The 14,730-nt window shown below is 47.6% G+C and overlaps 1 protein-coding gene and 1 pseudogene across 1 annotated transcript; both read left to right on the top strand.

Moving 5' to 3' along the window:
- Positions 1 to 1,176: 1,176 nt before the first annotated feature.
- Positions 1,177 to 4,297, top strand: LOC129383463 (uncharacterized). Its single transcript, XM_055068054.2, has 3 exons — positions 1,177 to 1,297; positions 1,360 to 1,518; positions 1,577 to 4,297. The coding sequence occupies exons 1-3, from the start codon at positions 1,220 to 1,222 to the stop codon at positions 1,751 to 1,753; spliced, it is 414 nt and encodes a 137-aa protein (XP_054924029.1). The 5' UTR covers positions 1,177 to 1,219; the 3' UTR covers positions 1,754 to 4,297.
- A 22-nt stretch (positions 4,298 to 4,319) lies between these two features.
- On the top strand, positions 4,320 to 7,077 carry LOC126526337 (piggyBac transposable element-derived protein 3-like; annotated as a pseudogene).
- The last annotated feature ends 7,653 nt before the right edge of the window (positions 7,078 to 14,730 follow it).

Below are 14,730 nucleotides of genomic sequence, written 5' to 3'. Positions count from 1 at the left end.
TGGGCGTAGGTGCCGCAGTGGAAGCCGTTGCTGACGTGCTGCTAGTGGATGTGTCGGATGTTATGTGACTGGCCTGCCTTGGCCCCGGCCCAGACAGCATTCCTAGCCCCACAGGGGTTAAGGGTGGTGGCTGCTGGGGTGAAGGTCACCAGGCCTTTTCAAGGCCTGGCGAGCTGTTGCGGGCGGCCATGGCTTGAGGCTGTCGTGGAAGTGGCATTCGCTCCACCTGGACAACGGGGGCCAGCGTGTGGTTGTTGCTTTTTAGCCTTTTCACCCCACTGCTGTGCCTCCCTGACAGTGAGGACCCAGATGGAGCCTTTGCTGTTGACGACGGGCGCCCGGCAAGCCCGCTCGAGTGTCGCAGGGCGGAAGACGATAACGTTGAATACGACGATGGGGACGACGATGACAAGGAGCTGTGCCCCGACGACTTCCCTACACCCGCCGGGTGGAGCACGCACGTGTCAGCAGTGTGGTCGCCGCTGCTCCAAGTGCTTTCGCAGAGCCTGTGGTTTTGTGACTTGGTTACATATTTCACACACAACTAAATAAAAATCATCCCACGCTAGACAAAATCTGAAAAGTCCCATATCCTCTTTTCTTAATTTCATGGCACCGCTTTCTCTTTTCGCTGTCTCTGCATCGGTGGTATCGGCTGCAACTCTGCGACACCGCTTCCAACTGGTAGAAGACAAATACCCTTCTACTGCCAAACTATTGAAAGATCTTCACAGACTGGCGGCCACCAATAGTGTGTCGGCTACTCAAGGACAGTCATGGAACTCTTGGGCTGAAACTATCTGCTTCAAGAGTCCAGAAAACGAAGAAACCGATACAGAGGCAGAGACAGCGAGGAGAAAGGGACTGCTGCAGGCACCAAAAGGAACCCTTGTCATGCGCAGTTCTTCAATATATACTTAGTTTATCCACTTGTTTCCTTTTATTGCTGAGCATACCTAATCACAAAGAACGCCGTCTGCGGATAACAAGCAACAGTGCACACCGCGTCAAAACCAGGTGCAACTATGAAACTCTGGCAAGTTCCCTTGCGAGGCCAAGGTTCTTTTCATCTTCTGCAACTTCTTATGGTAAGCTAAAATTCAGAAATAGGCTAGATAATCTAGGCACTGTGCGAAATCGTATGAAAGAAGTTCACAGATATTTAACGCATAGCATGACAAACATTTTCTGGTGCTGACTGTGGAGTCACCTTTTACTGATGCTTTGTGCAGGAAAACAAATGGAAAATGAAGCCAGAGCAGAGCTGTCCATTGCACTTGGCACTCTCATCCATGAAGTAAACATGCATGCATACTTTGAAAGAGAGTTTGAAACTTATGCTACTCTTTTGATTTGCAGGTTGGCCTTTTCATCGACCCGGAGCAACCCTGGCTGTGCTGCAGCCCAGATGGCATTCTGGATTCAGATGGAAGAATGTGTCTGGTCGAGATAAACTGCCCATTTTCTTTAAAGGATAAGAAACTCATCAATCATGAACATGAAGAAAGCTTCATGCCATAGATCCACTATGTGAATGGCCAACTTCGTCTGAAGAAAACATCAGTATTATTCTCAGATGATGATTATGTTGTACATTTTAGGTATGAGAGAAGCGTTTCTTTATTATTTATTCATCACAGCAAAGCATCACTGTATGTGTAGATGCGATGAAACATTCCTCGCAGAATATATGCCCGAACTTGAGACCTTTTATTTTAAACATTTCTTGAGTGAGATAGTTAATCACACCTGAAAGCATTCTCATTGTTTTGCTTCCTTTAAGTACTATGTGATGCACCAGTGATATTGCTCTAGTGCTTTGAAATGTTTTAGAACACCTGAAAGCATTCTAATTTTTTTGCTTCTTTTATGCACTATGTGATGCGCCAGTAACTGTAAATGGCACTCTATTTTGGTTTATGGTGTTTAACGTTCAAAAGCGACTCAGGCTGTGAGAGACGCCATAGTGGATGCTCGGGATAATTGCAACCAGCTCAGGATCTTTAACATTGTCTGCTATGATCGGACCTTTTGTGTTTGGAGCTGAAGACAAACCGGCAACACCGTGAGGGGTTCGTTCTGAATAATCCATGGGAAAGTTGATAAGCTTGGTGACTAAGCCAAGCGGCCAGATGGCTGGTGCAAAGAGAGCCAGAAAAGGTGACTCACAATAATGACATGCTCAGCACCTTTTCGTGTCTAGGTGCAGGGATTTGTCACCCTGCGTCTAAGCTACTGACGGCTTCGGCATTGTTGCATTGTCACCACCACTGATAACGAATGCTACCCGCCGTGGTTGCTCAGTGGCTATGGTGTTGGGCTGCTGAGCACGAGGTCGCGGGACCGAATCCCGGCCACAGCAACCGCATTTCGATGGGGGCGAAATGCGAAAACACCCGTGTACTTAGATTTAGGTGCACGTTAAAGATCCCCAGGTGGTCGAAATTTCCGGAGTCCTCCACTACGGCGTGCCTCATAATCAGAAAGTGGTTTTAACACGTAAAACCCCATAATTTAATTTTTTTAATAACAAATGCTCTGTCAACTAATAATCCCCTTGGGGTGTCATATTGAGACTGATACTGCATTTCACAAATGAGGTGAACAATGTTTCCCCTATTAAGTGGTCTAGGGAAAGCAAGACATTTAAGCCGCATTTCGAGATGTTAGATTCCTGCAACCAGCATGATGTAAATCAACACCTTTTCGATTTAACGATGTATTCCTCACTGATGCTTGAGGGCTCCTGGCCGAAAGGCGACAATGAATCCTGGCAGTACAGACATCGCAGCATACACGAGCTTCTGTAAATAAATAGTAGTCTAGTCACCAAATCACAGCATTTGTTTGTTCGCACTTTTGTGTGCCCTGGAAGAGCACATACCCCAGATCCTGAGATTCATATACCCTGATCCATTGTCCACCTGGTGCGGCTAGGCGCGGCTGTGCGGAGGGAATGGACATTTCGCAAGCTGCTGCCGCAGTGGCGCTGCATGTCTGATTTGAAACAGCAGCGCTTGAGGCCTATAACGAACGTTGAAGCAGCTCGGCCTAGCGTTTGCCATGGTGGTGAGGTAATAAAGCGGCGGAAGTAGTGGCTTTGGTTAATGCCGTTTCGGACCTGCGGTCACAGCAAAAAGTCCAGAAAATTGGACAGCGAAGGGCTCTTGTGTCCGAAGTTTCAGACGTACTTAGACATTGATTCTATGGGGTGCGTGATATTGCCGCGGAGCCGTCAGGCGTCCGGAAAGTCTGCCATTGACTGTAAACTCCTCCAGTCGACGGCGTCAAAAGATGATCCATTACGATCCCTCTCTGTTACGCAAGCCAGCATTACTGCGACTTTCGTTCCCTTTCAATAAAATTACAGCTAATTTTTTCTGATAGAAGCAAAAAATTCCCCCGAGTTTTCCCTGCGTATTTCCAGACTATTCAAAATCCCTGAGAATTCCCGGTTTTCCCAGTTCGTAGACACCCTGGTATTACGGACCTCGCTGTCGCACTGGCCATTTACAGTTTGGGTTGTTATCTCGAAGGGCATGCAGCTTTCACAGTGTGCACATGGTAATCCCATAGTGTGCTGGCAAGCACTGTTTAAACATAAAGAAAATGAAGTACCTGATTAGTTACCTGCTAAGCAAAATGATAACTGAATTGTTTGCATTAACTGTGATGTAATGAACTAATGGTTGTAACTGAGCATCCTCAAAATTGCATCTGAACATATTTCTTTTTGCTTATGAATTATTTGCGCATTTCAGTCTTGTCTCCTGCAGGTACAACTTGAGTCAAACAAGAAAAAGAAACAGCGTGGAATGAGCATTTGGTGTATGGAAAAGGCGCTTCGCATGCCTGAGGATAAAGCTGCTGACGGAGACTGACCGGTCTGCAGCCATTATAACAGCTTGTTCAGCGCTGCACAACATTGCCTGTGTGCTGCGAGACCTTAGTCCGCATCCTGATGAGGAACAACCAGGCAGGAGTATCCCGACACACTTCTGGGCACTGAAGCATGCAGCTGCTCAGCGCATGTTAGCTGCTTGGAAAAGATATGTTCCAGCTACACTCTCAAAACAGTTGCGTTCTTTGGGGTTTATATTTGCCTCAAAACAATAATCGTCATCTATCTTGCTTGCATTTCCTTTCTTGAAAAGGCTGCACTCACTGCTTTGCTGTTGACGCACCTGCCGTTTGTGACTTGGAAGTACCGGGATCGCGGCATTAAAGAATGCAAATGTGGGCAAGACAGCCGACGATTATTGCTGTGAGGCAAATGTACACCACAATGAGTGTAGTTCTTTAACCTCTTATGACCTGTTGTCGCGATTTCGCATCATACCGGTTTTAAGCCGCACCACCAGAAGAAAACATCTGTAGCCGCTACCCCTGCGCTCAGAGGGAATCCACAGATGTCTGGCAACACGTGGAAAAGGCAGCGCCATCTATCGTCGATTCAGTAAAGAGCTGACGGCTGCCATTTCTCCAGTTGATGCCGACGAAGAACATTTCTCACTATCCATCCATTGACATCCGTCTCCATTCAAGGTATGTAAGTTTTTTGAATATAAAAAAATTTTGCATGATAGGCACTTGGTTGAATAATGCACGCAGATCACGTAAATAATTTGTTTTTGAAGATTAGTTGTTTTTTCAAGCGTGTGTCGCTTTGTCGCGTTTTCGCATCAACAGGCTGTAGCGTCCCGATTTGTGCACAACTTCGTCTTCCTCGGCATGTGGTCAAAAAACTAGTAATTTTTGTTTTTTGCAGTTATTCGGTGCTTTTTGTTCGTGATGGACACCAGAAGGTTCTACGGGATCAGGGTTCCACCCGTTGAAGAAAGCGAAGATAGCTGCCTCAGCGACAGCGATTCGGAATACAGCCCTGACACAGTACATGCTGCCCCATCAGATCAATCTGGGCAGTCTGGGAGCGACACAGGTGCGCAATTTTTTGTTTGTTGGGCGAGTTGCATTCGGCTGCAATGTGAAACGCCGTCAGCGTTCTTTCGTGTTGTATTGCAGTGGCGCGTCTTTTTCTTTTGAAGCCAAAAGCTTCACTACGATAGTCAACACCGCGTTTGTCGGAGCACGAGTGACATCACGCACTGCGCAGGCTACTGCCCATGTGCGCCGTCGCTTCTCCGCGCCACCGTTTGACCTTTCGCCGCAGCCGTGCGCATTTGAAAGGAGGGGTATATAAGGCGCGCTTGCCCATAGAACAGGCGCACGCTGCCGCGCGCTATGCGTCATCGTTTGACGTTCGCCGCAAGCGCGGATCACCGCAGCTTTTCGCTTCGAGATATCCAGGCCCTTAGCTAAGCCCCAGCCAATTTTTTCAAGCCAAGGTTTTTGTGGCTTCTCAAATGTGGTTTGCGACCTCGCAGTGATTTCTTTTTCTTTTTTTGTTTGCAGATGAAGAAGGTGAAACGGAAGAGCCGTCAACGTCAAGCGCAAGAAGTTTCCTCTGGAAGCAAGTGAACCATCCGCGGACATGCCACCCTCAATGGGAAGACGGTCTTCCAGACCCTCCAGATGAGCCGAAAGCTCCCATTGCGTACTTCCGGTATTTTTTTGACGACAAGCTTCTTGAGGAGATTACAGACCAGTCCAATCTCTATGCAGTGCAGAAGAATGCCAACAAAGCATTGTGCCTAACACGCGCTGAACTGGAGCAGTTTCTTGGGGCCACAATGTATATGTCCATATACAGGCTTCCGCGATCGCGCATGTACTGGAACCGCGAGATGCGAGTAGAAAAAGTGGCAGAAGTTATGTCACGTGACAGGTGGCAAGCGATAAAGAACAGCCTTCATTTCAACGACAACAATCTCCTACAAGCAAATGCTGGCAAAGACAGGCTCTTCAAAATTCGACCACTCATTGACAATCTGCTGCTCAAATTTCAAATCCTTCCAAAGTCACAGATGCTGGTGGTCGACGAGCAAATTGTGCCGTTCAAAGGCCGCTCCTCACTCAAGCAGTACGTCCCTAGCAAGCCTCACAAGTGGGGCTACAAGATTTTTGTACTTTGCGACACCCACGGACTTGTCTCTGACTTCTCTATATACACAGGGGACATCCGCCCTGTTCCTGGATTACCTGACCTTGGAGCAAGCTCTAATGTTGTGCTCGAGCTTTCGCGCTCCATCCCAGAGAACAAGAGCTACTTGCTCTTTTTTGACAACTGGTTCACATCCATAAAACTGCTGGTAAATTTGCATCAGCGTGGTATTCCAGCAATGGGAACTGCACGCGCAAACAGAATTTCTGGATGCCGACTGCCCAGCGATGCAGAAATGAAGAAGAACGGTAGAGGAAGCCACGTGGAGAGGCAGGCTACTATTGAAGGGGTCGAAGTCCGAGTAGTGAAGTGGTACGACAGCCGGGGAGTGAATATTGCTAGCACATTCGGGAGTGCCCAGCCTCTAGGAAGCTGCCAGCGGTATGACCGCAAAAAGAAAGAAAGATGTGAAGTTGAGCAGCCAGCCATTGTGAAGGCTTACAACACTTTTATGGGTGGAGTCGACCTTCTCGATGGGCTCATGGCGTACTACAGAATTTTTCTGAAGTCGAAGAAATTCTACCTGCGATTTTTTTTTTCATTTTGTGGACATGGCTGTTGTGAGCAGCTGGCTGCTCTACCGGAGGGATTGTGATGCTCTAGGAATCCCAAAGAAACATCAACTGGATCTTGTAGCGTTCAAGGCTTCTCTAGCCAGCTGCCTGTGCAATCAAAACAAGGACGTGATGAAGAAGAGGGGCCGGCCGTCTCTTTCCGTGGAAGGAGAGCTTGAGAAGAAGAAAAGAAGAGGACCAGCAGCTCCAACACCTAATGCTGAAGTCCGTCAAGACAATGTTGGCCACTGGCCTGAAGTGTCGCAGCAACGACAACGATGCAAGATGCCTGGCTGCAAAGGCCAACCTGTTTCCTTCTGCACAAAGTGCAAAGTTCATCTGTGTATAAAAAAAAGTTCAAATTGTTTCATTTCTTTTCATAAGAACTGAGATACAAATGTGCTAAACTCAAAGAAATGAGCTCTCAAGTGTGTTTGAAAATAAACATTTTTTGATCCATTACGACCTGTTGTCGCGTTTTCGCGACATAGCTGTAACTTTCTTCCTAAAACCCCGACACGCATAAAAGTTGCTGTGTAACTTCCTCATAACCAGAACATAAAAAGCCACAGCAAAAATAATTTTTTTATGCAGTATGCTAAATTCAGGCTAGAAGAGGTTAAGAGTGCACCACTGGAACTCACTTAAAAAAGTTTACACCCTTTGGGTTGCATTTTGTCCCCAAACAATTATCGTCATCTGTCTCACCCGCATCTCCTTTCTTCAATGCTGCGAGCCTGGTACTTCCAAGTCACGAACGGCTTGCACGTTATCAGATTGACACAGCATTCTCGACAGGAGAGTAGTGAGCACCTTTTTCAAGAGAGGAAACGCAAGCAGGGCAGATGATGATTATTGTTTGGAGACAAGATAAGCCCCAAAGGGTGTAAACTTTTTTTAGAGTGAAATGTATGCTAGGTGCTGGAAAAATGTTCCAGCTACACTCAGTCTCTGATGAGGCTGGCTGACATATCATTGAGTAAAACGCTGTTCAGTCAAACATTCTTAAATGTAAACATGACACGTTCCAGTTTAAAAAAACATTTCAGACCCACTGTTTCACTTGAAAATGACATAATTTATTTAAACTTAAACACAACTCAACAGTTACATGCGTACAATGACTGGTTGTTACCTGTGAAACAAAATAAAGAAGAAGAACCTGAGCATTCTTGCCATCAATTGCGGTATAATGTACTTATAGCATTAGCTATGCATGCTCACCTTTACATTTTGACAAGTTGCTAGAACATGCTATCACGAATATCCTTTAATCAGAGTCGGCCACTTGCAGCTGCTTTTTCAGGAGCTCCTGCTTCAATTTTCACACCTTTTCTTTTTCTTTAATAATGTAAACCTTCATATTATGCAGCGCATTTCGTTTTTTCCTCTCAGCACCATGCTGCTCCTTTAGGTAGCAACTTTTTTAGCTCACATTCTTCTGTGATACATCTCATTTTTTCGTTGTATTCACTTTCTTCATTGCTTTTTTTTCGCTCCTGATGGCATTGAGACGAGCTTAGAGTTCAACCTCAAGTGTCTGCTGCAGGAGACCTAGCTTCCCTCCATGGACATGCCACATGCTTGGCTCAGCTACTGCACCTTGACTATTTTGTGTGCTTGCATTGATTCCAGACTCGTATACAAAGATTGTCATTGCTCCAGCGTGATGTATAAGCTCTGCACCACTAACTGCATCGCTGCTCTGTCACCTGAGCTGAGTTCAAGTGTTTCTTCTGCAAAAAAGAAGTCACAGACCAGCGTCAACCATGTTACATATATTTCTTTAGAGTGTGTTGTTTCGGGCCACCCCTTCAGAAGCTACGGGAGGAGGTCGTGAGAGAGGGCTGAGAGGACCGCCCAGGGTCGAAGGGCATCTGGAGACGGTTGGCTTTGTGAGCTGCGCAAACAGCTGTTCTTCAAAGGCAGCTTCGCTGTCCCCTCCAACAGAGTCGGGGCTTGGCCGTGGTGTCAGGTTACCAGAGCGGAGCAGGCAGAGTGCATGGTGAAGAGAGTTGTGCGCTCTGTGTCCACTGTTCGGTGGACACAGAGCGTGGACAGCCAGGCCATAAATCGACAGAGCGCATACTGTCTTCGGTGGCGCCGAGGAAGACGCTCGTAAATAACCCCTGGGCATAGCACTGTTTTTGACCAGCGCCTTCTGCCAGCTCTTTAGCAGTTCCGTGAGCAGCCGACACAGCCGGCTGGAAACAGACAGCGAAGAAGCTTGTGTGAGTCTTTGCGGCGTGCAGGGCCGAATTCCTGTCGGCGAGGCACGGGCTTCATCGCACCGGACCCACCGCCTAGCACCCGAGCCTGCCCCGTTCTTCACCCGAGCTCCGATATGGTCTGTCCACCGGCTTGTCCTCCTTTTTCTGTTAACGCTCAATGATTCGTGTGCCTTTAAACTCAATTGTTTGCTTATGTTGTAACCCTGCTTGATTGTGTGTTCGGGTCACGTTTCGAATTGTGTGTGCTTTTCGCCAATTTTGTTCGTTCCTCTGTTCAATTCTTTGTTCCCTTATTGTCCTTGATCAGTCCTGTGCTTTGTTATCCCCCTTCAACAAGTTGCTTCGTGATTGCCGACGCACCGATACCCTTCACCTGATCACCTTTGTCGGGCTGACCAACCCTGTATAAATAAATGTTGTACAAAAACCTCTTGCTTGTAGGCCGGGCCAAAGCGTAAAGCGGACCCCTGTACTTCGTTGGCTTGCGCCTGGGAGCCGGGTCGGCGAGCGAGTTGTATAACTTTGTGATAATAATTGGCGTCCGCAACAGGACCTGGTCAGCCGCGTGTCGGTGCTGAAGATGCGAAGGAACTCGTTTGAGGGGTCGTGCTGTGAAGTCCACTGTTTCTTTGAGCATGATGGCAGAGGCCGAGTTTAATAAACTCGTTGATCAGGGACAGCTACGGCTTTGAAGGTAAAGAATTGTTTTCTTGGATAGAGCAAGAGAGAGCTAGACGTCGAGAAGAGCGCAATGCAGAATGCACTTGGCACAGGGAAGCTGAACGCGAGAATACTATGAGAGGAGGAGTCCAAATTAAAGCTTGAGATGGAAAGAGAAGAGTCCACCTTAAGAATGGCTCTGCTTGAAAAAGAAAAGGAGGTGTTGTTGCTGAGGCAGCAACCCGGCAGTCCCTCGGAAACTGACTCTAGGTCCGGGTCGGAAGAGAGGGGGGCGATGCAGGGAAACAAATTGAACCCACACAAAGTTATGCCTGTGTTCAATGAACAACATGACCTCGACGCCAAGGTTGGCTACGAGACCATCGGTCCACTACATTGAGCCTGTGTTTGAGCATTGAGGCACTGAGCATTTTTGGTAAGATGTCTGCGCCAGATTGCACGGATTAAGAAAAAATAAAGCAAGCATTGACGCTACACTTTAGCATGACCGAGAAAGGGTTTAGAGAAAAGTTTAAGGGTGCATCCCCTATGAACGGGGAAACGTGCTCCCAGTTTCTTAGTCGGCTCAAGCTGTCCAACACCAAGAAGGAATACAAGGATCTGTTCGAGCTGATGGTGAAGGACCAGTTCCTTTCAAGCTGCGCGGTACCACTAGAACTCTTCCTAAAAGAGAAAAAAGACGCTACTCTTCAAGAAACGATAGAAAGAGCGGAGCATTACGTGGACGCACATGGATGGCTGAATTTCGCAAGACATCCAGCTGCAAAGAAAGAGCAGTCAGCTACAACAGATGCGGAACAAAGAGCTGAAAGGAAAGACAGGAGTAAGTCAGGTGTGAAGGCGAGGAATCGGGAAGTGCAGAAATGCTTCCTATGCTCTCGTACCGGCCATCTAGCCGAAAAGTGTTGCATGGGCAGAGCGGAGGGAAACAACCCACCTCTGAAATGTTTCAAGTGGGGCAAAAGTGGGCACACTGGTTGGAAGTGTTGGCAAAAGAGTCCAAACAAGCCAAAAGGCACAGCAGAAGAATCAGCGTCGTGCACTGAGAATGGATACATTGAGCTGAAAAGTGGGGAGGAGCTCCCAGCCGTTGGCGTGGGCCTGATAGCTAAGCCCGTAAATGTCAATGAGAAACATTCCGTAGTCACCGGAGTGGTTGGCAACCAAAGGGTTTGGGTGCTTAGAGACACTGGGTGCAACACAGTGATAATAGTGTTTTAGTTGAGCATGTTTACGCTCCGCTTAGCCGTAAGTGGGCTAGCAGAGCGAGGAACACGGTCCGCTGAGAAGCTGCCTGAGCGGAGCATGCTGCGCAGCGCTTTGGCTAGGATTGGATGCAGAAAGCAAGTGCACTGGCTATCACGTGGCGTTCCCCAAGACGGCGCTTTATATTCTATTAGGTAAAATGGACCGGTAACGCATTACAAGCGCACGTCTAGATACTTCATAGAGAAATAAGTTATATATACACATATATACGTTTTACTGTATAAAACTGATCAATTGTTTTTATTTTCTTTCATTACCCTAAATTTGGCCAGAGGGTGCAGCAACTACGAAAGGTGCGCTCCGCTACGCTAAACGTATAACTACAACATGAAAATCGCCCGCTGCTCCGCTTTGGCTTAGCGGGGCCACTTGGAGCGTACCGTAAAGACGCTCAACTAAAACTCTCTAGTAAGGAGGAGTCTAGTCAAGAATGGTGATCTCACAGGATCCAACTCTCCCGTGTACCTCCTCGATCGGTCAATTCTCCTGCTTCCAGAGGCTTGGGTCGCTGTGGACACACCTTATTTCAAAGGGCACCTTCAGGCAAAGTGTATGAAGGATCCCCTTTATGACCTGGTACTCGGCAATGCTGAAGGAGTTAGAAATGCCGCCGACCCAGATCCCGACTGGAGATTGGAGACGATGGCCACGACTGTGCCCTCCTCGAAAGAAGTACAACCCTCAAGGAGTATTAGTGCTGAGCAGGAGTGCGACACTGCTGGAAACAAGCGCTCGGCTGTCGCAGACCCGGATGGTGACCAGGCACACGCAGTAGTGACGAGATCGCAAGCCCGTGAGAAAAGACCGTTAAGGGGCCTTCGGGTGTCGGAGAATTCAGATAACACAAGCTGGAAAGACCTAGTAAAGGAGCAGAAACAGGACCCAACACTGCGGGCACGCTTCAATCGACTAGGTCACGTGGTGCGCAGCAAGAAGGGAGACAGTCACTGGTTCTTTCTACAAGAAGTTCTCCAATGCAAGTTCACTTCCAAGTTTGGGGGAGAATACGTGCAGGTAGTCATACCAAAGAAATTTCGGACAGCTGTGCTCGAACTCGCCCATGACGGTGTAATGGGAGGACACCAGGGCACCAGGAAAACTGTGCTCAAAGTAGAAAGAGTTTTTCTGGCCGGGACTGCAGGCCGACACAAAACGTTTTGTCGCGTCGTGCAACTTGTGCCAGCGGACCACTCCTAGGGGCCAGACATGGAAGCGCCCCTTGTCAGAATGCCAGTTATTCAGATGCCCTTTCAGAGGGTGGCTGTTGATATTGTGGGCCCACTGAACCCAAAGTCGGCTCAGGGAAATCGATACATATTAACAATGGTGGATTACGCCACTCAATATCCCGATGCAGTTGTGCTCCCCAGTGTTGAAACGGAGCGCGTTGCTGAGGTGCTCGTCGAGATGTTTTTACACGTGGGAGTCCCAAGAGAGGTATTGAGTGACCGAGGGACGAACTTCACCTCGGACGTGATGAAAGAAGTGAGCCGACTGCTGTCTATAAAACAGTTCCAAATGACCCCTTACCATCCGATGGCAAACGGTTTGGTGGAGCATTTTAACGGGACACTCAAACAGATGCTAAAACGGATGTGTCAAGATAGACCAAGGGACTGCTTACATATTTAGTCCAGTTCTGTTGGTAGCAGGTGCATGAACTAGACGACTCCTCTAGGCCTAACCTTCACTAAACACGACCAAAATGTGCTTAAACTTCATGTGCACAGCTTGAGAGAGTGGAAATTCTGCATTTTAACTTTGAAAGGATGCTTTGACTCATTCTCTTCCTGATTAAAGGTGATATGGCTATGAGGTTATCAGTTCAGTGGTCGGTCGCACGGAGATCAATCAAACGATGATCGGCATGCTGATTTTGTCGGTGCCGCCAACATGAAAGCCCATTGTACCACGATAACTCCCACTCGTCGGTTGCAACGTTGCCATTCTGGTATGATGAAATGGTCTCAGCGACATACTGTGCTGAATAGTAAGCCAATCCTATACGTCGGCGCCTTATACCGACCCAGTGTTACCGCGCCTTTTCAAGAAGTATTAGTATATATAAGTGCACCGTCACTGCATCTGATGGACAAGGAATTTACGTTCCTCGCCTTGGCTGAAGTTTCTATGCCACCCTCCCCCCGAACGCTTCTTTTTTTTTTGGAATGATCCCTGTCAGGCCACTTGCACGTGCCGCTCTTGCTATCACCTGCAAAAGCTGTTGTTATTGATGTAGTGAGGTATGCCACGTTGTTAGGCGATATTTAAATTTTTCTAATGTTAATTTTTTTCTTCACGTTTCTCGATGGCAGCGCATGCGCAATACTGTTCCTGGTGGTTTGCCTCTGAAAATACACTTAGTAGCAAGTGAGCGTCTTTCCTGTCCAGGTCTCATTTTTTTCGCAACGCTTCCATGCTCCTCTTAGCAAAAATGATGTGAATTCAGCCACACACTGCCACCACCAGCAAGGGAGAGCCGACACTGCCAAAAGTAACGAATGTGATGTTTTTGAAGTGTCCCCATAGTGTAATGCAGGGATTTCTTTCAATAAATTTGCTAGCAATCAATGAAAGCCTGCTTGCTGTATGTGCTTGATGGTGCAGTCCAGACAAAGCCCTGGCCAGTTTCAGTTTTAAACATGGAGTTGCAATTGTAAGCAATGCAAATTTTCTCGGCACTGCACTGGCACAGAGCTACTGGTGGAGTTGCAACATGATACACGGCACAATTGCAACAATGTGCATCCGTGCGCTTTCTTATTTTTGGGGGGGGAGAAGGGGCACTTCCCGCCGAGACTCTGACAAAACATTTTACAACTAATCTGCTGCGGCAGGGCTCATGCGTCATATGCCATAAAAAAGGCGCATTCAGGAAACCAGTAAGTCTACTCTGTATGCATGTCACACTGGCTGTAGACCTTGAGTTTTTGTCCTCCAGAAGGCTGGTGAAAAAAGCACCAACAGCGACTGAAGAATGCATCCAAGGGCGACCAAACAAAAGGCTCAAGAATATGCCTGATGGTAGAGAGACCAGGCAGTACAGCCTTGGTGTATTTTAATTAAATGTATACTGCTTGTCAATTTTTGCAGACCATTTACTACACACAGAAAAAGCAGTAACTCATGTAGTGATTCCTTGGATAGGAAAAGGACAGGCATGTAGCAGATGTAACTGTCTGCACATTGCAGCGGTGAACCCAGCTTTCAGTAATGGCTGGATGCAACTGCCAGCAAGACATTGTGAAGCAAGGCAAAAAAGGGACACAAAACACTGCCAGCAAGTGCCGATGCCGCAGTTGCAGCAGACGCTGTAGGCCAAGCCACAGCACTTGTGAGCAGTATTAGGTACAAAGGGTCTGTTCGATTCAGCTGCACCACTTGAACCAGTTCACGCGGTGCCGCACCTTGCCGTTCGTTTCAGCGGTGCAGCTTAGCACCCCCTGCACCCTAGCTCCCGTTTCAAAAAGTGCAGCAAAGGTGCAGCGCTGGTGCACGCGCGGTTCACGAGCTTCCACACTTGAGAGCCGACCACAGCAGACGATGTCAGCAAATGACTTGCCGATGCTGTCTGTACTTGTAGACGGGGTGCAAACGCAGGTTACCCCTGTAGTCGATGAGGATGGGAGTCGCGTTCCCTTCAGTAATGGTTTTGCCTACAGAACGCCAGGTATGTTAGCCCTCTTTAGTCACATGGGGTCAATTTCTTGTTGTAAGCTCCTTCAACTCAGCTCTGTCAGCGCCTGTGAATATGGTGAACACAATGTATTCATTGTTTAGCTATAGCAGTGTGCCTGTTTGTCAATATGCCAGTACTGAAGTGTACAAAATGCATGTTATTCTGATCCGGAAATTTATCGCACTTTGTTTCCCGTGCAACAAAGGCGGAGGAAATAATAAGTACGTAGTAACATGCGTAAAAATTAAAAATGTT

This window comes from Dermacentor andersoni, chromosome 8 (genome assembly GCF_023375885.2).
Source record: "Dermacentor andersoni chromosome 8, qqDerAnde1_hic_scaffold, whole genome shotgun sequence".
In the NCBI taxonomy this organism is placed as follows: Eukaryota; Metazoa; Arthropoda; class Arachnida; order Ixodida; family Ixodidae; genus Dermacentor; species Dermacentor andersoni.
Note: the sequence above shows the minus strand (reverse complement) of the source record. Positions and strands in the feature narration are given on the sequence as shown.

What these genes read in the sequence shown, in the direction of transcription:
- LOC129383463 (XM_055068054.2), top strand. Translation starts at nt 1,220, where the DNA reads ATGCTTTGTGCAGGAAAACAAATGGAAAATGAAGCCAGAGCAGAGCTG. An exon ending in TTGGCACTCTCATCCATGAA is followed by an intron (nt 1,298 to 1,359) that starts GTAAACATGCAT and finishes TTTGATTTGCAG; the next exon opens with GTTGGCCTTTTCATCGACCC. An exon ending in ATGAAGAAAGCTTCATGCCA is followed by an intron (nt 1,519 to 1,576) that starts TAGATCCACTAT and finishes TATTATTCTCAG; the next exon opens with ATGATGATTATGTTGTACAT.